The 25,333-nt window shown below is 43.3% G+C and overlaps 1 protein-coding gene and 1 pseudogene across 3 annotated transcripts in view; one reads left to right on the plus strand and one right to left on the minus strand.

Annotated features, from left to right (window-relative positions):
- The window catches only part of SPATA18 (spermatogenesis associated 18), a 40,681-nt gene that overhangs the window by 13,393 nt on the left and 1,955 nt on the right, over positions 1-25,333 (minus strand). For 2 of the 3 annotated variants that reach the window (XR_004628871.1, XM_002919408.4), the window contains exons 2-7: positions 12,040-12,145; positions 11,809-11,924; positions 10,381-10,493; positions 5,500-5,595; positions 2,089-2,340; positions 246-540 (exon numbers count right to left, since the gene is read on the minus strand). Coding sequence is in view for 2 of the 3 variants with exons in the window: in XM_002919408.4 (XP_002919454.2) it covers positions 246-540; positions 2,089-2,340; positions 5,500-5,595; positions 10,381-10,493; positions 11,809-11,924; positions 12,040-12,145 (978 nt within the window). In the remaining variant the exon portion in view is untranslated. The remainder of the gene's footprint in view (positions 1-245; positions 541-2,088; positions 2,341-5,499; positions 5,596-10,380; positions 10,494-11,808; positions 11,925-12,039; positions 12,146-25,333) is intronic. The other variant, XM_034671828.1, reaches the window with a different exon arrangement.
- LOC109489660 lies at positions 2,451-5,443 on the plus strand (annotated as a pseudogene).

Genomic DNA, 25,333 nt, shown 5'->3' on the forward strand with positions numbered 1-25,333 from the left:
CAACAAATACCTGGTCAATATAAATATTGATATATATGAATAGTTCTTGACTGCGAAAAATTAGCCATCCCAAATATTTGTAATGGAAGGGAGGGAAGGAGGGAGGAAGGAAATGGAAATCCCACCCTCCCTCTGCGACCTGAGGACCAAGCAGTCCTTCTAGGCTGCACCGTTCGGTTTCCCCAACTGCTGCGTCCCCGCGCGCACACGGGCCTCCACGGCGCAGGCGCGCGGCTGTCACCCACCACGGTGGCGATGTAGATGATCCGCTGCACGGTCTCGGCTCTGTCGATGCAGCGCCGCAGCAGGCACTGCGCATCCAGGCGGGCCTGGGAATAGGCGTCGCTGAACCGGGACAGGAGGGCAGCCTTGCGCGCCACATTGGACATTTTGGCGCGATTCGGGGACGGGCTCCTGATCTTTACGACTGCGGTGGAGGGGCTGGTGGAACGGCTGCGGCTGCGGCTGCGGCTGTGGCTGCGGCTGTGGCTGCGGCTGTGGCTGCGAGGGCCAGGGCTGGGAGTCCGGCTCCTGGCGGACCTGTTGGTAAGCAAGAACCAGCCAGAGAAGCACTCTGATTGACTTCTCCCTCATCCCTGGCCACACGAGGTGCAAGGGATACCCAGGAGCCGTGCGCCCCGCTGCACGCAGGGAAGGCAGCTGTCCCTGCCACCCCTCTGCCAGGCATCAAATATGCGGTCAGACACTCTATGTCTGCACGGGGAATTTGCACCTCATTTTATCCTTGAAGCAGCCCTCTGAGCTCAACATCGATTGCTGGCCATTTTATGGCCAAGGAACTAGAGGCTCAAAAAAGTAAAGTAACACTGCTAGCAAGAGCCAGAGTTAAAGAGATCAGCTTCTCAGTATTTGTTACCCCAGCCTTAGGGTACTAACATATCACAGAGGCTTCATGGTATAAAACGGGATGAACACTCAACCATGAGAAAGAAGATCTGCGTTCTCATTCTGTAGCGGTGGGACCGTTTGCACTCATGTCTCCTCTCCAGAGCCTGAGTTCTTCCCTACAACACGTTCACCCTATTTCTGGGAGGGAGTGCGGGCTGAAAGATCCAGTGGGCTAATACATGTGCAAGTACTTGGTGAATTGTAAAGCACGGTATCAATGAACGGTATTGCTATCAAGTACAAAGTCAATTACCAAAGAAACGGGCCCCCAAGGAGGGAAGTGTAGAAGAAACTAAATGGCCATACAAAGCCTGTTCTGAAGGCAGAGCAGAGCGAAAGCCCTCAACAGAAGTCTGACAATTTCCATGGTGCAAGAAATACTGCCACCATGGCCAATTTTGAGCTACGGATGTGACATCACACTAACTTGGAGTGAGGCAGAAATGCAGAGAATCCATTTTTGGGAGCCAGTACAAGCTGGTACCAGCACAACACGGCAGAGTGACTCCCAAAAACGAAAGGCTTAAGGTGGCATTTAGGGGAATGGGGACCAGGTGTGGGAGTGGCTTTGATAGCTTAGATCGGGGCATGCTGTGGGCTGAGGGAGGTGGTGGGTGTTAAAAAGAACAAGGAAAATGCTCCGAGAGAAACATCCTGCTCTGTCCTCACGTAACTCCGAATGACCTTTCGTAACATTCTGTCCATCAGTAGAAAGGGCTGTCACAAGAACACTCACCTACACACTCCATCAAACAAAATGAGATATAGAAAGTAAAATGACAGGTGGTCATCCCAGAGAGGGAATTCCCAGGCCTCAGAGAACAGGACCCTCCTATTATGGAACATTCTTCCAGCATGGGTACCATGCATGCATGACAGGCCCACCCATAGCTGCTTTCAAGCCAAAGAACTATGCTCTCCTCTCACATATCTCTCAGATTCATTCCTTGGGCTTCCATGTCAGCCCCAAATGAATTAGTGCCCAAGCACTGACAATCCAGGAGGTATTTTCTCTCTCTGGAAGGGTGCAGTTAGAGAAAACAATCCCTCTACAATTCAAAGTTTCCCATATTGTGGGGGTTTGGGTGCAAGATGTCATTTCATTTTTTTTTTCCAAGCCACGCCTTTCCCACTACCGAAAGGAACGTAAATGAAAAGATCTGTGAGAATTTGTCAGACCTTCCTTGAAGCACAGATTTCTCAGCAGACAAGACAGCGATCTCTTCCTTCAGCGTTCGGAGCTGTTTCTCATAATCAGAAATCACTTCAGTCTGCTGCTCTACACCCTGCTTGTCAATGCCCCGCTGGTCCAACCTCCTCTGCTCAGAGGTCCTCGGCTCTGAGCCTCTAGGCTCCGCACCCCGATGCTCCAAGCTTCTGTGTTCTAAGTTTCGGTGGCGGGAGTCCTCCTGGACTTGAAGAGATTTAAGCCTGAACAGGAAACAAAAATTAAGGAAGAAAGAAGAGAGAAGGAGGGAAGGATGAAGGAAAGGTAATGCAACCATTGGCATACCTAACACCAGAGGCTACTCTACTTAACGATGCCATTACTGCGTTGGACAGCTCTGATGGAAATGCACAAGGAACAAACACAAAAAGAGCAGAATCGCCAGGGTCAGAGGGCCACCGCACATCTGCAGCTTGCATGGAAAAAGGCTCCTGAAAAAGGAATATGGAGGCAGATCCTCCAGCAAAAGCAGAATGGGCCTGTGGTCATCCTGTTCTCTATTGGGCTGATCTGAACTGCACAGAACCCTGGAAGCACTGGACCTCCAAAACCTAGGTCCAGAAGCTGGCCAAAGATATAATCTCCTACCTTCATTAGCTCTATGATTCTCTGAATAGATGGAATGGGAGTGGGGGGGGGGGAGAATGACAATAGAAATGAAATAAGATCACAATACTAGGTGAAAGGGTGAATTTATAAAAATAATGTATTCCAGAGACAAAACTTCGGAAATAAACTTGGCACCCTTATAAAGATACAAAGAGGCATGGCTACCTAAAACAGGAGCAAAGCCACGCAAAGAGAATGTGCTGTGATGAAAAGGACAATGATATAAGATGAAAAGGTCAGGGCTAAGATTAAGAAGGATACAGAGAAGCTAAAAATGCAATAGCAGAATTAAAAGCTGCACTGGAAACGGTAAAGAACAGAGTCGCTGCTATAGGAAATCACTGAATTATAGGGTCAAAGAATCTGAGAAGGTCTCTCAAGTAGGAAATAAGAGATGAAAATGATGGTGAGAGCTCTTCCCCTAAGCAGCCTGAGGTGACCTCTGAAAATAGTCCGCTATTTGCTGGACCCAGAAAACCCTACAAAATCATGCAAATCAAGAGGTTCAAATCTTCGTGTTCACTTTAAGAACACACGTGAAACTGCCCAGGCCATCAAGGGTATGCATATCCGAAAAGCCACCAAGTAGCTGAAAGACGTCACTTTGCAGAAGCGGCGTGCGCCATTCCGTCGCTACACTGGTGGAGGTGGCAGGTGTGCCCGGGCCAAACAGTGGGGCTGGACACAGGGTCGGTGGCCCAGGAAGAGTGCTGAATTTTTACTGTACATGCTTAAAAATGCAGAGTAATGCTGAACTTAAGGGTTTTGATGTCGATTCTCTGGTCATTGAGCACATCCAGGTGGACGAAGCCCCAAAGATGCGGTGAGGGATTTACAAGGCTCATGTTGGGTTAACCCCTCGTGAGCTCTCCCTGCCATGTCGAGCTGCTCCTTACTGAAAACGAGCTGATTGTTCCTAAACCACAACAGGAGCTTGCACAGAAGGAAAAGATATCCCAGAAGAAACTGAAGAAACAAAAGCTTATGGCCCGGGAGCAAATTCTGCATAGAATATATGCAAATAAAAATAAAAAGAGAGAGAGAGAAAAAGAAAATTATGGTGAGAGGGAATATAGAAGTGGAAAACAGAGGAGTACTCCCAGCTACAAATGTTGGGGGTGTTCCCGAAGAAATCAAAACAATGGAACATGAGTGAAGGTAGCAAAAAGGTATTCGTGTGTGTGTGTGTGTGTGTGTGTGTGTTACTACAACTCCCACTTGCTTTTTGGGGGGAAAATCAAAATTAAGATCAATGAAGGTATATAACCTTACACCTGTCAGAATGGCTAGAATGAAAAAGACAAGAAATAACAAGTGTGGGTGAGGATGTGGAAGAGGGAAGCCTTATGCACTGTTGGTGGGAATATAAAGGGGTGCAGCCACTGTGGGACACGATATGGAGTTTCCACAAAAAATTAAATACTGAAATCTAATAATTCCACTACTGGGTATTTATCCAAAGAAAACAAAAACACTAATTGGAAAAAATATATGCACCTTTATATTTATTACAGCATTATTTACAATAGCCGAGATATGGAAGTAACCCATGTCCATTGATAAATGAATGGGTAAAGATGTGATATATATCTATATATCTATATATAGATATATATCTATATATATGATGTGATATGATATATATATTTATGTATATGTATGCATACATAATACATAATACACACACACATACATACAATGGAATATTACTCAGCCATAAAAAAGAACTAGGTCTTGTCATCTGTGACAACATGGATGGACCTAAAGGGTATTATTTTAAGTGAAACAAGTCAGAAAGAGATAGACAAATATCATAAAATTTCACTTATACGTGAAATTTTAAAAAAACAACAACAAATGAATCCACAAACAAAAAGCAGAAATAGACGCATAAACACAGTACAAACTGGTGGTTGTCAGAAGGGAGAATGTGGGGGGATGAGCAAAGGGGGTAAAGGGGAGTGGGAGATATAGGCTTCCACATATGGAATAAGTAAATCACAGGAATAAAAGGCACAGCATAGGGAATACAGTCACTGATATCATAAAGGCGTTGTAGGGTGACAGATGGTAGCCACACTTGTGAACAAAGCATAAGGTACAGAGTTGTTGAATCACTATGCTGTACATCTGAAAGTAATAGAACACTGTACTCTGATTTAAAGAATTCAAGGAAGATATAACCTTAAATATGTGCTTCTAGAAATTTACATTTAGAGAATAATCTGAAATTTAAACTAATATTCACGGCAATAACTATCACAATGTTATTTCCAATCTTTAAAGTCAGTATCAAAGTAAATATTCAATATTAGGGAAATATCTAAATAATGAAACATGATGCATTTATTTAAAACTAAGTTTTGCAGTATCTTTTCTTAGTAATAGAGAAAAACAATGTTAAGTGACAAGATGGGGTCCAAAATTGTAGTAATACTTATGCTGATTTTGCAGTGATAACTCTATTTTTTAATGTATAAATTGGAAGAAATAGCAAAATGGTAACAATAACTGGCTCTGGAATTTTGAGAGGATCTTTGGGTTCCTCTCATACTCCGGCATATGGAAAATTTTCTATAGTAGATAGCTAGCATTTTTGTAGTAAGAAAAAATATTTAAAACATTAATAAAAATATTGCTGTCTTTCCTCTCTGTGAACAGCTTCCTTCATTTTGTAATGGAGCACCAAAAAGCTAGAATCAAAGATCAATCAGTAGGCTGCAATAATGCTGTCATTTTTTTTTTTTTCTTACTGCTTTCTGAGCTGATTTATTTCCTCCTCTGCAGCCAAAAGGGATATGGCCGATCTGTTCTTGGTTTCTTCAAGAGTCTTTTCAGTTTCAGCCAGACTGTAAGAGAAATCAGTAACTAAAGACAGAAATTCCAAAATTGGCAGACTTTCCAAATCTAGGCATAGGTTCTCCCAGGAACTTTTGCATGTGATACAAGTTCGACATAAACAAGATCAAATGATGAGACATCTGCATCCAGTCAGAGGCCATTGTAAATATTATGGTGCGCTTATATGCAAAAACATGCTAGCATTCTTTCTCAATGTCAAATGCAAAGACATTACAGAGTGGCTACCACTAAAGGGCTATGTAATAATTATTAGAAAGAAAAGGGAAAAGAAACTTGTTCACTTCCTCCTTCTCACCCTCCTAATTCATCTGCTCTAATCACACCAAATCTTCAGGCTGCCTCTCCCTATAAAATCTCCATGTTCTGCAATATCTTAATACCATTTTCTGCAGTATCCTCATTACTTTGCACCGTAGAGTTGCATTTGACCTAATTCTCCCAGTCTTCCTAAATATAAAGAAAAACTTATTTGCCCACCTACGAAGAAAGTCTTCCACAATCACACTTGACTACCAAGTATTTCATGCCTCTGACTTCCACCACTTACTCAGCATGATTTTCCTGAGTTTTCAACATAGCTAGGTCATTGTGAGTTTCAAGGACTCTCTTCATTGTAGGCAAATCATAACAAATCATATTATTTCTTTAGGTCTATCTAAAATTTAAAAAGAAATGGGAGCGTATGGGTGACATTGGATGGAGACCAGTGGTTCTCAATAAAGTTGCCCTAGTCCAGTGAGAGATCAATAGGCCGGCAAAGGTTTCTTGATTTCTTGGACCCTACTTCCCTGTACTATTTAGGCTCTTTCATCTGAGGCTGAGAGAGTGCAGTTGCTATCTAAACTCACACCTGTCTTCTCCCTTCCTTTTAGATGGAAGAATGGAAGGTCAAACACTGGGGTCCTCACCCAGACAGTGAAGCAGATAGAGAAATAATGGGCTAGCAGGATTCTTACCAAGTCCCCACAGATCCCAGCCAATCAGGCAATACATGAGGTGGTTTCATTACCCAATGTTCCTTCCTGTCTCCTCCTTCTCCTCCTCCCCTAACAAGTGCCCATGCAACCTGTGAGCGCTTGTGCAAATGTCACCTCTGACTCTCTCAAGCAAAGTGTGCTCCCCTTCTCCAGAGCACCTCCACCACTTGGTTCACACTAACAGTCTCATTACAAATACACTGCGAGCTACTTAAGGGCAAGAATTATTTTTTTATTTATCTTTTTATCCCCAGCACCTAAAATAGTGCCTGTAACACAGTAGAGATTTTTTTAGCTAGAAAATGAATGAACACAATGTCTAAAGTCTTTTTAAAAAGGCCAAAGTAGCAATAACTTCATAACAGGGCTATTGGCAATTAAGAGGAATTGCCATTATTTAATTCAAAGGTGACTATGTTACCGGTTTTTTAAAGTATACATGGAGGAAAAAATGAACATTTTTGGCAAGAGAAAACTATAAAAAATTAAAAGAAGCAAATAGACCAAGAAAGGAAGGAAAGTATGAACAGGAATAAAGTAGTAATTTTTTTCTCTTAAGACACGGCACACATGGGTGAACACATGTACATACAACCAAACATACATGCTAATTTGGCACCCTTGAATGATATACAGAAAGAAGGAAGGGAGGTACATTCATGTGCCAAGTATTATTAAGCAAGTTAATGTATTTTATTTATTTTTTTAAGGGATTTATTCATTCATTGAGGATATACCATGTGGCAGGCATGATGTTGGGTACTGGGGAAACAAGAGTGTCAGAATAGCAGATACAAGACAGTCTAGCAGATCAGAAACATGCGAACCAATATTTTAAAGTTCCAAATCGTGGTAAGTGCTATTCTCAGATCACCGTGAAAGAGAATTACAGAGGGAGAGAAGGAAAGCTTTTTGATATACATGGTCACAGAAAGACGCTGAGAAAGTCACATTTCAGCTGAGACCTGAAAGATAATAAAGAACCAGCCATGCAAAGAACCAGAGAGAGACCGCCATGTTTCTGAAAGAGCACAGGCAAAGGCTTCAAGGTGAGGAAGGGGACCGCGGACTGGGTGAGGAGAGCCTGGCATGAGATGAGGGTGGAGAGAGGTAGGGCCAGATCACACAGGGCTAGGAGAGTCCTGAAAAGGAGTTTAGAATTTTTTTCTAAGTGTAAAAGGAGGCTACTAACAGCTTTTAAGCTGGGGTCTGAGTTTATAAATTCCTATGTGTAAAATGGATTATAGTAGAGCAAGAATGAAAGCAGGGTAGCCAGTTGGAAGGCAACTGGTTGAGGCAACAGGTATCAGAGCCTTGAACTAGGGCAATGGTGTAGTATAGAAAGAAAGGGACGAGGATGGGAGGTGTCTAGGAGGTAGATTCAACTGGACTTGCCAATATATTGGAGATAGGAAATGAAGACACGTGAGATTCACAACCAGAGCCCAAGTATAAAATCTAGACATCTTCCCTTTCAAGGATTCATCAAACTTGGGCAGAGCTGTCCCCATTCAGCACTGTATTAGAATTTGCCCCTTTGGAACTGAGTCAAAACCAAGGTTAGACATGGGGAATCTCTTTGATGGGCCACTCATTCCACAGCAGGTAGCACCCTGATTCTAAAGGCAGGTAGAGTAAGAGGGCAAGGAAAGACTTAGCTACCATAGCATGTGGGGGACAGACAGCATCCTCTGTGATGCCTTAAAAGAATAAGAACCACAGGTGGGTTAAAACCCAGACAAAACTAGGAAATCCAAGGTAAAGGAGCAAATACCTTCCTCTGTGCAACTTTCAAATGAGATGCGCCTGGTTTGGTGAGGGGGAGGGGATGTATATAAATAGTATATACACAAATGATAAAGCAAATAGGGTGAAAGGTACGTGACAGTGTATATGGGTGTTCTTAGTACTATTCTTACAAATTTTCTGCATTGGAAATTATTTCCAAATAAATTTTTTTTTGCAAGAGGCCTGTAGTCACAGTTCCTGGAGCCCTGATGCTCCTGAGGGGTATTTACAGAGCCATAATGACACGAGAGGGAGGTAGGAAGGAACTCCCGGCTCTTCTTGGTGCTGACAGAAGTCAAGAGTCAGCAAAGTCTAGTGGCAAGGCCTATGTCACAGCTAGTGGCAAATAGATGGGCCTTGCCAGCAGCAGTCGCCAACAAATTCTCCACAATATTTAACCAGACAAGCCACAAATCAGCACCCCCTGGCACAAGACTCTACTGCCCAGCTGGAAACGAAACAGCAAGAACCCATCGAGCAGTACAAGAGCAAAGTCCCTCCTCTCCAGCCTGAGTCGTCCTTCATGAGCATGCAAGCATCCCTCTACTTCTAGATGCCAGTCGAAGGAAGGAGGAGGGCCAAGGAGACTCCTGGGGGGGCGGGGGGAGCCCCTAACAGAAGTTTGAACTTGGAATTAACTGAATATTTTCAGGAAAAGGGCTATAGTAAACCAGAAAAGAAGTGGTAAGTTTAATTATCCTCACCTCACTCCAAATCAGCTGATATTAGGTGAAATAAGTTGCAGAAATTCAGAGGAATTGTGCATTTTTGCATATTACATTTGTAAAGGTTGACTGTAGCAGCCATAAAACTGCTCATTGACAATGATTCCAATTGGAAAATGAATGCAGGGTGTGGAGGTAACTGTGTGTGTGTGTGTGTGTGTGTGTGTGTGTGCGCGCGCGCGCACGCGCGCACGGGTGTATGCAAGCACACACAAAGGAAAATGCCTGTAACAAAATAAACCAAAATGTTCACAGGGATGAAATAACAGGTGATTTTCACCTTTACACTTGTATCTGTTGTATGCACTTTGAATTAGCAATAATCATGCCTCAGCTAAGCCTCCTTGGCTGTGATACGGTCACTTTTGTGTGTTTGTATGTTGTACGCATCTTGAGAAGGAAGTTTTTATTACTTTTATAATCAGGCACAACTAAATCAGTAGAGATGCTTTCCTTAAAAGGAAGTCTCATCAGAGGACAAGGCAGCGTGCCACACCTTACTCCATCACAAGCCCTAACTAAAGGGTTCCTTGCTGCCTCATACGTGTCAGCAGTGGAGCAAGCCTCCGACCGAGAAACACCCGATGGATGGGTTTTGGCTAGGTGGGCTGAATGCAGTTTCATGCACATTTGTCTGTCTTCCTCAAGTGCAAATCCAAGGCTCGCGATTTTCTTTGCCGTGATTCCTTGAGCTTGAGTACCCTGACTTTGCCCCTGATCGCTGTTGCTGCCTGGCATTGCTTAACTTCTTTAAAATACTTTTCATATATATGAATTATTCCAAAATCTTGAAATGCTCATTCTTTAAAGAGTCCGACTATTCAGCCAGGTGTCTGTACCCCCGAATGAGCACATCTGACAGATGGATGCCGCCTCTTCATCGTACTCTTGCTCTCTTGCCTTGATTTTACTCTGTCTGAACTTCTTTAACTCTTACCCTTTCGCATCTTATTTTTCTTTTAAAAGATAGATTATCATGCAACAATCTTTCCCTGTTTATACATGTAGGCTGATAACAGGCCTCTAGAGAAGGAGCTCCAGGGAAGGAGCCAAGGGGACCAGGGTCTTAGGTAGCCTATTATAATATAGAAATCTTATCCCCAGATTCAAAGACACTGGCTCCTTACTCTGTCTCTCTCTCTCTCTCTCTCTCTCTCACACACACACACACAGAGTTATTTGCAGATGTCTACATTTTGCATGAGCCATTATTCTCCTTTCAAACTTAAAAATTAAGAACAAACAATTCTTTTTGGAAAAAGATAACTTGCATTCCTCTTACTCGTCTTGAACTTGGTTGAGTTGATTACGAGTCGAAGTCAACTCAGAGTCTAATTGTTGCTTGTCCCGATCCCGAGCACCAGCCTCTTTATGTCTCTCCTTATCAAATGTGTCCTGGAATGATACACAAATCAAACACAGTCTTGGATACATGAAACAGCAGGATGGGTTGCAACACATTATGCCGAGCAAAAGAAATCAGGCACAAAAGGACACAAATGCATAGTTCAATGTATATGCAGTTCTAGTGCAAGCAAAATTAACCTAGAATGATAAAAATCAGAAGAGTGGTTGCCTGGTGGGGGAGGTAGGTGACTGGGAAATGGCAGAAAGAAATGATCTGGAGAGATGGATTTTTTTTTTTAACTTAATAGGGTGTGAGTTACATGGATATATGCATTTATCGACCTGTGGGTTTCACTGCGGGTAAATTATACCTCAATTTTTTTATTATACATCAATTTTTTTAAAAGCCATTGAAATATCATCTTTATATATCTTTATACTCAGAAGAATACCCACAGGGTAAAAATCTAAGCTACATGTGAAAAACCAACTGATGTCTATGGAGTACTTACTCTATGTTAGTTGTTTCTGCAAGTATATCACATTTAATTCTCAAAATGGCCCTAGCAGGTCAGCAAAGGCATTGTCTCCATTCAACAAGCGAGACACGGAAGGTTAGATGACCTACCCAAGACCATAGAATGCTGCCCAGTGACCTCCAAGCAGGAACCCTTCCAACCCTGTGCCCCAAGGCTGCTAAGAAAAGACTGCTCTATGTGCTTTAACTTTAGAATTTATGGAAATCCACATAAATGTTTAAAATCAAGACATGTTTAATGATGTTAATGCCTTAAGCAAGGTGTATGTTCTCTTTCCAGTCTGGGCTTCAACTGTCTAAAACCTGACACTAACCCCAGAAATCACCCCGTAGCAACAGCAAATGATGATACTCTTTGTCAGTCTCTGAGAACTAAGGTTTTGATTCGTTTCATTTCACTCTTTCAGAATATGGAGCTTTCTCCCATCTAATGGTCTCTTCTGAGGCTCCATGGTACCCAACTGTCTGTGTGACTAATCTGTCATTCCAAAGGTCCTATTTAATGCTGAGTGTGGGCAATGTCCCAGATATAGAACATCACCCGTCCCTTCTTACAGCTGAGGAAGCAGAGGCTCGTTGATTTGTCTGAGGTCACACCGCTGGGAAGTAGGCAAAGCTGAGAGTTGAACAGAGGTCTGCTTAAAGAGAAAGCTCAATCCATTTTGCCACATACTACTGTAGACAGAAACTCACCTTTTGGACCTGTGTCCCCATTCCCTAAGCGCTGAGTCCCTCACTAGGTAAAAGTCATCTCTTATATATGTCTGAGTTCCCGGAGCCTGATAGGGGTGCTGAAAGTCAAGGGGGATCCTTTAGCATCCCTACCTGTAGAGAGGGGACCTTGCTGTCAACAGGCTTTCCCATGGAAGCAGCAGTAAAGGAGGCCTCCAGCCAAGGCAGAAGGCGAGATTTGATTATTTCCACGCCATCATAATGTCCACCTAGAAGAACCCACAAATCAGGTTAGCAAGAGAAGTTCAGCGACACAGTGAGAGAGCACCAAGGACAGAAGCAAAAGAAGGGAGAGCCGGACAGGGAAACACGGGCCATTCTCACCTTCTTGGGCTGTTGTGGTGAGGATCCTAAAGAATTGTCCTTGCACTTTGGAAATTTGTTCGATGACCTCAAGGCAATGATTAAGATTTTGATCACATGTGTTTGTCTACAAAATCAAAGCAGAAAATCAGTGCAATGCCTGTCCTCTGGGACCCACTGCAGGTAGACAGAGCCTGACATACTCCCAGGTGCAGAGACTGCCTTGTGTTCACCAAAACATCTTTCCCTTTCCTCGTGGGTGCACAGCTAGACGGCTTTTCCCAGCTTCCCCAGCAGTCGGGCAGCCATGTAACTGAGTTCCAGTCAATGGGACAGGAAGTGCTATGTGCCATTTGAGTGATTCTCTTCTCTCTCTCTGTCCCCACTGGCCAGCCAGATGCAGAGGACCCAGCAGAGGACCCCAAGGGCATAAAGGATGGTGGAGCTACAAGATTTGAAATTTGAAAGGCTACTCATTGAACACTTGCAACGACTGTCACATCATCGAGAAAGTGTGTGTGTGTGTGGCCACTGAGATTTGGGGGTTATTTTAATAGCAATACCCATGACTTGCTACTCAATAGAACTCTGCAAAAAATTGTTTTATAAAGTGAATAGACCTTTTGTAACACAATACAAACCACTGCTTCCTAATTTACCTGCTTTCTTGGTTCGTGTCCTCTAAGTTCATTATGTACATAAAGAACACTACTTGTTAACAATAGGAGGGTACTGGGGGGTTGAGGATCCCATGGAGAATAAGACGAAAGACATGGCCCCGCCACATAGCACATGCAGACTGGTAGGGGAGAGGGGAGTGGAGACAGTTCCACGCGGTGGCACATGTGCGCACAAAGTCTACTCCAGAGCCCACGGTCCTGGGAAGTCAGGAAAGGCTTCTGAGAGGAAGTGAAATCTAGGCAAGGAGAAAGCAGACAGATTTGGGGGAATGGGCAGTCCCAGGGGTTATGAATCATCAACAGATTATGAAGAAAGCCAAGAGGTGGACCTTTAGCTATCATTCTGCTTTTTTTATCTCCTTGGTAAGATTTTACCATTTCTACACCAGCCAAACTGCTAACGAATTCTACCACTAAAGGAAGGAACACAACTACAAGCAACAAACAAATCACGTGGGTGTAAAAATGCACAGATTGTTGTGTAGTCTCAAGCTGCGGTAAGACAGGAGCGGTGGGTGCCTCCTGGGCGCCGTGAATCCCAGGCAGGAAGCAGGGGTGAGGAGGATAGAAACGAGAACAAAGAGGAAGAGTGACCTCCAGGCGAAAGGCTACAGGTCAAATGCATAGGTGTGTAGCCAGGTTAGTGGTTCAGGGAAGTAGCAAGCTCCCTGTGGACAGAGGCTGTACTGGCCCGGTGGCTGTTGCACTCCCAGCCGATGTCCTGTAGTCTCCGTAGTCAAACCCAGTAAGTGCTGGACAGATGCATGACGACGAGAAGAGCCACACACTTTCTGTTTATTGCATACCTCCTATGTGCCAGGCACTAGCAATGCTTTACATACATAAGCTCAGTGAAGCCCCACAGTGGTGCAGTGGGAGGTAGGGGCATCATTGTTATCACCCCCATTTTCAGATGACAAAACTGAGATGCAGAGAGGTTAAATAACTTGTCCAAGCTTACCTAGCTGGTAAAACGGCAGAACTGAGGTTGGAACCCATGCTCTTAAGATCGTGATTAGTGCTGGGAGCAGAGGGAAGATGGGATGATGGGACAGGAGTGAGTGGGGAGGGCTGTCTAGAAAGGCCCCCCTCCCCCGAAGGGGAGACACTGAGCAAAGTCTGGATAGTACACTGAGACACTGAACAAAGTACCAGAGAGAGACCATGATGCACAGTGGGAACAGCAGGCACAAAGGCCCTGTGGCAGGGACAGGAGCGAGGTTTAGTCACCTTGAGAAACAAAAGTAAGCGTATGTGGCAGAAGCATAGAAGGGAGAGAGGTTGGCAGGACAGATCCTGGAGGCCCTCACAGGCCCAGGGAGGAGTTTGGTTAGGGTGGACTCGTGGTGCCCAAGGTGGAGTTGCTGGCTTACGTCCACACCTGGTGGACGGCACCTGGTGACAAGCTCTGTTATGGCACCTACATCTGATGCAGCCATCTGTTTCTGTGTCTCATCCTTCTATCCCCTTCTCCTAAAAAGACCAGGAGCTCTTTTAAAAACTTCCTTTGTTTTTCCTATGTTTGGATCTGCTGCCACTGGTATGCATAACAAATTGAAGGGCCCAAAAATATTTGATGAATGAATGAATGAATGCATGACTTAACACCGTAATATTGACATCATCAGAACATTCGGAACCCCCAGCTGAACAGCTGTGCCCACCCCTCCCTTGTTGAAGCAGCGGCTCCTTGGTCTTGCTCTCACACCTGCACTTACCACAGTGAACCTGTTACTCGCGAACAGCTTTGCCCTCTGACGAGATCATGCCATATGCTAAGTGGACAGGAAATGGGGCCTGTGGGTCCAGCAGACCTGAGTGATTATCTCTGCTCTGCCACTTACCACCGTTCTGTGCAATCCTACATAGATTACTTAACCTTTCTGAGCCCACTTCCTCTCCAGGAAAATGGGGATCATGCCCTGCAGAGTGTTAGAAGAGAAATAAATCCAAAGAATGCATATCTAGCACCTCAGAGACAGAAGGCATTCAATAATTGGTACCTATGAGGTATTATGTGTTACTGAAAGGAGCAATGGGGGTCGTGCCTGGGCGGCTCAGCCGTGAAGCGTCTGCCTTCATCTCAGGTCATGATCCCGGGGTCCTGGGATAGAGCCCTGCATCGGGCTCCCTGCTTGGCAGGGAGCCTGCTTCTTTCTCTCCCTCTGCCTGCTACTCCCCCTTCTTGTGCTCTCTCTCTCTCTGTCAAATAAATTAATTGAATATTTTTAAAAGAAGAAAGGAAGGAAGGAAGGAAGGAAGGAAGGAAGGAAGGAAGGAAGGAAGGAAGGAAGAAAAGGAAATAAACAAGCAATGGGTATAGGAATAAGGCAGACCTTGGTTCAAATATGGTTTCCCACTCAGTTGCTGTATTCTCTTAGAAAAGATACTTATTTTAAATGTGAGCCTCTGTTTACTCACATTTAGGAGGTGGCTGATCTAATGAGCTAATTTAGGTGCAGAGTAGAGGAGGGATGGAATAATTGGAAGCATTATTGTAGTATTATTACCATTTGCTTCTATGCCTTGCCCAGTGCCTGGTACAAAGGAGGTGCCCAAAGGAATGTTTGTTAAGTGGGTTTGTACACACAAGTTCAACAACAGAAGACGATATACAGTATAAGACAGTTCCTGTTCCCAAGACCTGTCACAACACACTGCAGCTTCTAACACAGAACATCACACAAGACGCTCAAGTCACAATAGAGTCATGTTCTACCAAACAGTCACTCACAAAATAAATAGAGCAAAGATATGACCTAATTATACTGCCTCCTAATTTCAAAGTCCATTCATTCATAAATCATTGAGTTGCTACTATTTGTAAAGCCTTGGGCTGGTACCTCAGGAAATAAAGCTACATTGAAAAAATTAGGGGCGCCTGGGTGGCTCAGTTGGTTAAGTTGCCTTCGGCTCAGGTCATGAGCCCAGGGGTCCTGGGATCGAGCCCTGCATCTGGCTCCCTGCTCAGTGGGGAGTCTGCTTCTCCCTCTCCCTCTGTTTTCTCTCTCTCTCTGAAGTAAATAAATAAAATCTTAAAAAAAAAAAAAAAGGAAAGAAAGAAAAAATTAAAAGTTGCCTACTGTCAGCTCACCAGCTGGGGAAGTGGGATGGAAAACGGGAGATACACAGAAGATTAATAGTTACATTAGAGTTTAACAATAGTTACGTTATAGTTGCTCTCAGTAGGTAGTGAGATGGGGAAGGAGCAAAGCACAGTGAGGGGTAAGAAAATAAAGTATTTCAAGAGGAGGAACAGCTGGTACGAAGGCAAGGAGCAGCAAGGCGTACTATGGGGCAAGTGGAATACAGGGTCCAGGGACCAAATAATGATAAACTTTATTTGCCACATGAAGGGTTCTGAGCCTCATCCCATCAATGAAAGATTTAAGGGGGGGGCAGGTAGAGGCGAGTGGTGATGTGGTCTGATTTACTTTGCGTTTTACGAAAATCACTCTGACAGAAGCCGACCACATAGGGTTCAGGCAAGAGAGTGACCCTGGTGGGAAGGGGGGCAGTTGTAACCATCTGGCTGAGAGATGCTGAGGGCTCTGGAGATGCCAAGGGTTCCCTGCAGGCCCTTCACAGCCCTAAATCACATCTGTGTCAGCCACTGGTTCTAGCATTACCTGAGAGGATGCCAGAAGGTTTGGAAACAGAAAAGAGGTGTCAGAGGGATGGAGCTGTTTACAGACGATGCAGGGGATCTGCAGAACCTTCAGACAGAGCATTAATAGAACCTAACAATGATCGGGCACTTACTTTGTGCCAGCCAAGCCCTATGCCTAGAGCTTTAAATACAATTTCATTTAATCCTCAGAATCACCCCACAAACTGGATACCATCCGTCATCCCTAATTCACCAATGAGGAAAACCAAGATCTTAAGCAATTTGGAGAAAAGGTGATTGAGCCGGAAACTAAGCCTGTTCCTGCAGCCTTTGACGCAGAGCCAGGCTCTCAACCATGGCACTGTACCAAGAGCAGAAGACGACTCTGGATCTTTGCAGAGAGGTGGGTGTTGGAAGCGTGGCTCTGGAAGCCTTCAGCAGATGGAGAGAGCGGCAGCCATACGCACAGACGGGATCCCCAGGGTGGGAGAAGGCAAAGGGCAGGGCAGAGGGCAGTTTTGCTATTTCAGAAGTGGACTGAGGAAGAAGTGCCAGTAAATGAAAACAAAAAACAAGGGCAGTGAGAAATAAGAGCACCACCAGAAGGAAGATAAAGAAGCAGGAAGCTAGGGAAGAAGACAGTTTAGTCTTGCCTCACTTATGCCTTTAGGCTGTCAACAGATGTTTACGGAGGAGGCAATCGTGTGCTGTGCAAGGGCACCACGATGGGTGAGATAGCCCCTCTCCCTCAAGGAATTTATAGTCTAAGAGAAACGTGTAAATAAATGCAAAACCAGAACTACTTGCCATAATAAAAGTAGGTCTAGGTCTCAGAGGTGAGGCCCAGAGAAGGAAGTGGTGAGAAGCCAAGAAGATTCAAGAAGGCCTTTACCAGAGGAGCTCTGTGGACTCCCACTCCTATTTTCTAATTGCTCTAGTGTGGGACCTGAGCACTGAAAAATTTTTTAAATGTTCTAAACGATTTTTATGCGCAACCAAAATTGAGAACCACAGCATTCGTGGAAAGTGAGATCAATTTAATGAGTCTCAACCAGCATCCCCCCTTAAAAAAATGTAATGAAAGAGAAGATGGAGTGTATCACAAGTACTAAAGATACAAATTATTTAAGAAAACTCTGCTTCAGTTCTATGTATGGAAGAATGCAGGTGTGCTATGTTGTGAAGCAAAATGCATTGATTTCTGTGGTAAGTTTTTAAAGCACTATCCTAGAGAACAGTGCCTTACCCGTGTTGAGAATCTCTGCTATGGGCCATGAGAAGCCACAAAAACGATCTTGCAAAGGGCCGTGTAAATATTGGCTTAGGGATGGGCATGGAGGAAGGCAGGAAAATCAACAGGAATGTGCCATGTTATGAGTGTGGAACTCAAGTAAACTTCAAACTTATCCTTCATGCAGATAGGAAAGTGAGAGGTAACGGAAAGGAGAAGAATATTCAGGAACGGAACTACCAGCATTGTTAACAAAACATATCCTTTTATAGCCACAGAGTGGCTATCATGTGCAACAGAGAAGGGCTACTAGCCTCCTTTTGTAACTCTGATGGCTATAAAAGTACTGTGAGCTCGGTCCAGGGCAGAGTTCCCCAGACAGCATGAAACTCCCGTGCCTGTGACCCTTGCAGGTGTTTCTGCAACAACGTTCGCCTGGCATCTGCCCTCCCTTACCCTAGATTTTCCCACAAGTGTAAGAAATGGTGGGAGCTTGAGTAAGAGCAATGGTAGCTAGAGGGGAGAAACGGGAGATATTTGACAGATATTTCAAGGTAGAACACTGAGGGTGTAATGAACCCATTTGTGAGCCATGATGGAGAGAGGTGCCCAGTTTTCTGGCTTGGACCACAGTGGGGAACTGCCCAACCACTGGACACAAGTGGAGAACCAGCAAGGCTGGAGAGGGGGAAACTAGTCCTGTTGGGTTTGTGTTGGGCTGGAGGATGTCTGGAGCCTCCACATGTGGCAGGCTGGAAGGCAGGGGATTAGCTAAGTCAGGAGCCCTGAAGAGAGCCCACGCTGCAAATAGATTTGGGGCGTCCCCAGCATCTGGGAAGTAGCAAAAACCAAAGAACTCGGTGCATCAATTGCTGCAGAGAAATCAAGGCTATAACAACCAGGAAAAAGAAGTAGGGCTTGGCTCTCAGGTAGCCTCTGGTGACCATGATGAGAATGGTATGGGGATGCCTGATGTATTTCCAGATTGCACGGGGTTGAGGGAGCAAATGGGAGCAAAGAAGAAACAAAGGCAATGAAGGACAGATGACTTTCAAGAAGTTCTCTGGTGCAGGGAAGGAGAGCAACAGGATGGTGGCTTCGTTCCCATTGTTTCAAGGTCCCCACTTTCTGGCCCAAAAGAAAGCTCCTGATAATATCAAGCCTAAATATTGCCTGATTTCCCAAATGCTTCCTAACATGCCTCCACGTGACTCATCTAGCCTGACTTCCCTCTGCTCCCCTGCAGCAACTCTCTCCGCTCCAGCCACTATCCTGCCTTGCCTTTGTACACCTTACGTGTGCTTTAGAACCACCACCAATCCTTTGATGCCTTTCACACCCTTTACTTGTGAGCAGCGTTCACCTTAACATTTCTCTTTGCAACAACCTGATTATCCAAACCTCTACCGATGGTTCTCTCATACCTTTGATTCTGTTCCTCACCTTGAATCACCTCCACAACATGAAAGAGAGAAAATCTTTCATCACTAAATCGATAAAATGTATCACTATATGTTTCATCAACTTACAAACTTCAGTTTGAAAAGCTATTTAAATCTATCAATTTCAGTACAAAATACAGTAATTTGCATTTTAAGAAACCTCAGTATCACACACACAAAATATACATCATAATATTAGATAAGAATTACTAGTACAGGGGCGCCTGGGTGGCTCAGTCAGTTAAGCGTCTGCATTCAGCTCAGGTCATGATGCTGGAGTCCTGGGATTGAGCCCTGCATCAGGCTCCCTGCTCAGCAGGGGGGCCTGTTTCTCCCATTCCCTCTGCCTGCTGCTCTTCCTGCTTGTGCACGATCTCTCTCTCTGTCAAATAAATAAATAAAATCTTAAAAAAAAAAAAAAAGAACTACTAGTACAAAGGATTCATCACAACATTCCTTTAAAATATGAATGCTGGGCGCCTGGGTGGCTCAGTTAATTGGGTGTCTGACTTTGACTTGGGTCATGATCCTGGGGTCCTGGGATCAAGTCCTGCATTCGGCTCCCTCCTCCACAGGGAGCCCGCTTTGCCCTCTCCCTTTGCCTGCCACTCCCCCTGCTTGTGCTCTGTCTCTCTCTGTCAAATAAATAAATAAAATCTTTAAAAAATACAAAAATAAAAAATAAAATATGAATGCTATTACAATATTAAATGATTTACCTGACTTTATTTTTTTAAAAACGCTTTATTTAAGAAAAACCTCATTTTACACACAAGAATGCCATTCCAAACCTGCCAGTTGGACAATGTATAGATGAGCAAGGAAAAGAAACGGTCAGCAGTAAGTGCGTGTAGAGACTTGTCTGAGGGGTAGCATTATGCAGCCGCTTGTAGCCAGTCATCGAAATTCACACATGGGAAACAAAAGCTCTAATTTCAACCTTTTTTTTCCCACTACCCAGCAAATGTGTGCTAGAGGGGAGGGGCAGAGAAGGACGGCAGGAAATGGACACTCGAGGAAGTGGAATTTCCTTACACCTTCCCTCTCGCCGTAAGAGATAAGAGAATGAAATTGGCAAGCAAAAGACCTACTTTCAAATCCAAGCTCTACCCTTTCTTTTTTTTTTAACTTTTTTATTATTAAGTTCAGTTAGCCAATATATAGTACATCATTAGTTTTTGATGTCATGTGCAATGATTCATTCATTGCGTATAACACCCAGTGCTGCCCTTTCTACTGAAGTGACCTCAGGCAGGTTAGCTGCCCTGCTGAGGTTTGGTTTTCTCATATGTAAAATGTAAAGAATAAAACCTGCTCTTTCATAAGTTTTTATAAAGTTTCAAGGCAATAATGCGTGAAGAGAGCTTTGAAAGCCTTCCAGGGTTATTTACATGCTGGTTAAAAGAGGCTACATCTAGTCCTCCAGGAAAACGGCAGTCCCATATGTGGGCACCCCTTCAAGTGGCTCAGTTTCCAAAATCAACCCTCTGTTCTACAGCATGTCTGACTTTACCACAACACCGCCACCTCCACAGCAATGTTTTAAACCCAAAATACTGAATTTTAGATATCAGAGAAGTAGGCTTATATATACCACCAAAATCTTAGCAGAAGCTGCTATTTAGACCTCTCTGCTGGACTTTAGCATCTTGACCTGCAGTTAATATTTCTATAAGGTTTCTTTCACTATTTTCCTTAAATATTAAACAATGATGATGTTTCCATTAACAAGTTTGTCTAAGATGAAATTAAGAATGAAAATTGAAAAGTTGATAGCCCCTCTTTAAAAATAGAATAATCTGCCTTAATCACTTGTTAATTTCTTTCCTAGCCATGAATTTATCATTAGTAGCTGTGGCAGAAACAGTAGCACTAATTAAATGTTCCACGTGCTTTCCATTCCTCAGGCTCCTTTACAAGTAGATTGGAGCCACGTAACAATCCCAGCCTAGAGAAGATGAGTGAAAGTGATGTGTATAATTTAAGTGCTCTCTCTCTCTTCCCCTGTGGACCTTTGAGGTCCCGTGATGAGATGACTGCTCCACCGGGTGGGGGCCACCTAAACTTGAGCCAATGACGGAGGAGAGTTGCCATCAGACTTTGCTTGAGTGAGAAATCTCTTTCGTGTAAGTTTAGACAGTAAGATTTGGAGTTTTATTCATTACTGCAGCTTAGTAGTAAAGAGATAAAGGGAAGAAAAAATGTTTTCTATGAATTAACTAGACCGAACTCCCAGGAATGTGGAAGTGTATTGACCATGGGGGAGGGCAAAGGCAGCCAGAGAGTCTGTTTGAAGACACCATAGCAACTACAACAACCCTTTTGTACTGAGAATCAAGGATATTTTGTCATAGAGGCAACGTCTATTTCAACACAAAGATTATCTAAAACAGAGGGACACCTCTTTGAGAGCTCCTTTTTCTGTACTTATATTGAATATGCTGTTTACACTGGCAAGGGCAGATTTCTATAACACAAGAGGAGAGTAATGCAAGAGGAAGTGTTAAATGCTCTCCCTAGCATCCCCACTTATATATCAGATAATCAAAAGTTTCCAGATTGCGATGTCCTGATGTCTATTATTATACTTCAAGAAATGGAATCCTATCCTATCTTAGGGATGAGGTTATCAAGGGTATGGTAAGTTCTTATGATTTGCTCCTGTAATTACATGAAGTACATTTTAAAAAGTAATAAACCTCAGAGCATCTGACCAGAGGTAGCTCCCTAGTCCACAAAATTCTGGGTAGAAACAAAGCATCTCAGGTGGAGGAGAGTTTCAGTCCAGAGCTGATCTTCTCCAGATACTGCGAACATTGGAAGGATGTTAATTTCTCATCTTGACATCTCTATGGAGTAATTAGGTCATGAGACCTAATTCTGTTCTGCATAGGTGATTATTTGACCCTTTTGCAGAGTTGACCATGAGGACCATACAGATGGTGCCTGATCAACTGGGGGCACTTGGGGCAGCATACTCTCACTTGAAGGACCATTCTCAGAGCCTGACCTTGTTTACATGTCTCCTCACTGCATGATGCTATTAGTTTCCCCTACCCCACCCCACGCCCACCCCTGCCCCACTGCCTTCCGGGGAAAACATCCAAACTCCTTAACATACCACCCAAGGCCTCTACCTTCTGGCCCCAACCCACCCCACCTCCTCAGCCTCATCTCACTTCCGCTCCTTGCCTTGAACAATTCACAGGCCCCAGAAATAGGCCAGCTTCTTTCTCCCTCCCCGCTTTTGACACATGCTATTTCCTCTACCCTTCATCTGCTTCTCTGTGACTGGAAGTTTATCATTAAGATGCAGCTGGCATTTCTATTCCCAGCATCTAGCACAGACAGACACACCGTAAACTCTGAAAAAAATCTTTTGTTGAATGAGTAAGTTAATCAATAAAGGTACGCTGCCAAAAGTGTAAATAAAGAGTGTCTAGGCCAAACCTTCACACCTAGCAGAAGCTAAATAACCACCTATTCAGTGAATTATTAAGCTCTTAATAACTGGCTCAGTTCTTGGCTGAACAAGGAGAGATTTTCTATGGCTCTTTAGCCAAGATTCTCAATAACCAGGGAGGAGGAAAAACAATTCTGAAAATTACATCTTTGTACCAAGCTGTCCATGAACAGCCAATGGAATCCAGGTTTTAAAGATCAAGTAATACAATAATTCAGCTTCTCTTTAACAACTAAAAGAAAGTGAATTGGCGATGTTTGCTATTGTTTTTATTATGTTTCTCTAGTGGGGTTTTGAAAATTTTCCCTGCTTGGAATTGTTTTAAATAAGTAAATCGTTAAAAAACCAAGCAAGTAGTGGTTTTGCATAGGGCCCAGAAGATTGTTAGATGTTGTAAGATTAAAAACCAGCCAACAAATAAAAACCAAAGGCTTTGGGGCAGAAAATTACATTTTTTTAAAAAGTACTGTGTCTGACGACATACATAGATAGGACACAATGAAAACTGTGGTGACGGACAGATTAAGGCAGAGGAAATGGGAATCCATACGAGGGAAATTATATGAGAGAAAGAAGAAAAATTAACTAGGATCTAACTGTTAATCCAAATAATGTCTAGTTTGAAGGAAAATGAAAATTTTGCATTGTGTTTTAGAACTAATCTGTTCAAGTCATTGAACTTTTTCACTGAAAATAACTGTTTCCCAAGGGGATAACTTTAATCACATTCTTAATTCTAGAGTGGTATTTAAGGCCTTTTATTTTGCTTGAGTTAATTAGAACTAAATCAATGTGGTCACAGTCAGCAAAATCAACTTTCCATAGCAAACATAATTTAAAGCTTTTAATGAACAAACCCTACAACCAACATTTTAATAAATGTAGTTTGCTGCAATGACTATTCTTCATCTTAAGGTTTCAAGGAAAAAGTCCTCAGAACTAGTAAAACAAACTTGCAGTATTACAGGGAAGCTCTTAGCCATTGACCAAAACCCACACTGTAGGTGACAAGATACTGAATAAGTCTAGAGGTAATCTTAATTTTGGTAGGTGGTATATACATATTTTCTTATCCTCTCTCTTTAGCTACACACACACACACACACACACACACACACACACACAATTAAAAACACTTGCATCCTCTCAATTGTGCCCCTACTTGGAAATCCTGGCTTTGGTTTCAATTCAATTTTAATAAAGGCTGAATTAAAGATATTTGGGTATCATCTTTAATTCTACACTGGATATGAGTTTTAAGAAGACAAATGAGTCCAAGAACCCAGGTGTCTGGGAAAATGGTGGTGGCATTCAGTCTGTCATTATTTATTGAGCAACTACTAGGAGGCAAGCATTATTTTAAGTGCTGGGAATACAGAGAGGAGCAGAAAAAGGGAGAAATCTCTGCCCTCTGGAGCTTATGTTTTAGTGGGAAGAGGGGGAGGAATTGACAATAAAATAAAAGAATAGGTAAAAATTAGAAGATGTAGCTATTACAGAAGAAACGAAGCAGAGAAGGGACACAGTGAGTGCCAGGGGCAGGGGTAGGAGATGGCAATTGTAACCAGGATGGTCTCTCCTGAGAAGGTGACATTTAAGCAAAGACTTGAAGGAGGAGAGAAAGCGCAGATGTTAATATCTTACTGAAATATCCACAGGCAAAAGTTTTCCAGGCAGAGAGGAACAGGGAGTACAAAACACCCTGAAGCATGAGACGGGCTGGTTTGCTCTAGACTCTTCTGCCCAACAGAGTAGCCACTAGCTATATGTGACTAGATTTAAATTAATTAAAATTCAATGAAATTTATTTTTTTAATTTAGATGAAATTTAAAATTCAGTTTCTCAGTTTGTACTTGCCACAATACAAGTACCAAATAGCTACCATATTGGACAGTTCCTGTATAGAACATGTCCATCATAGAAAGTTCTATTGGACAGCTTTGCTCTAGAAAAAGCAACCAGAGCAGTATGCTGGAGTAGACTGAGGAAGGGAGTAACAGACGAAGTCAGAGTTTAAAGGAGCACAGTTGTTTAGGACTTTGATGGCCACTGTAGGAACTTTGGCTTTTATTCTGAGTGGGACAGACAGTCTGTAATTTTATCAGAGAAGTAACTTGATCTGACTTGACATTTAGAAGAATCACTTTGAGATATTTTTATAATAATCTAGATGAACGATGATGGAGGCTGGACAAGGATGGTTATAGCAGAGGTGTTGACAGTGTTCTGTGTGAATTTCAAAGTAGGTGGCAACAAATTAAGCTGGTGAAAAGGTTATGGGGGGTGTCATGATGAAGATAGTGAGGTCACGAAAGAGCCAGTGTTCATGGCACAGGCAAAGCTAAGGTAGGTTTTAGACTGATTTGACTTCAAGATGATGATAGCACAACTGAAAATGTCTAATGGGCAGTGAAGTGAGCTCAGATGAGAAGAGGCCCTGAATATAGATATGAAATTCATGGGCATATGTGTAAGAGAGAAGCAAGAATGGAAGCTCAAGAGAAGATTCCTAAAGTCTTGAAGAAATGCACTAGGAGGGAAGTGGGCAAGGCAAGGAGACCAATTATTAGAGCCTCAGAAGAATGGCTGTGTCAACAGTCAAATGCAACAGAAACACTAGATAGCTCAAGAAAATGATCGCACAGGGAAATGGCCACTTTGGAAAGGCACTGATCTCCAAGAGTGCAGTGTCTATGAAGTTGGGGGGAGGAGCTTGGCATGAGGAAGAGTATCTAGATGGAAATGATTTCAGTGACAACAGAGAGTGAGGTGGACCACCGTTACTGAGAAAGGAAATTGTAATCAACTTTGGCATTTCTCAGTACTTATGAATAGTTTCTAAAACAATCATTTAATTTGATCCAGTCAAATGCCAGTGTCATTTGCGT

Source organism: Ailuropoda melanoleuca, chromosome 11, assembly GCF_002007445.2.
Source record: "Ailuropoda melanoleuca isolate Jingjing chromosome 11, ASM200744v2, whole genome shotgun sequence".
Lineage (NCBI taxonomy): Eukaryota > Metazoa > Chordata > Mammalia > Carnivora > Ursidae > Ailuropoda > Ailuropoda melanoleuca.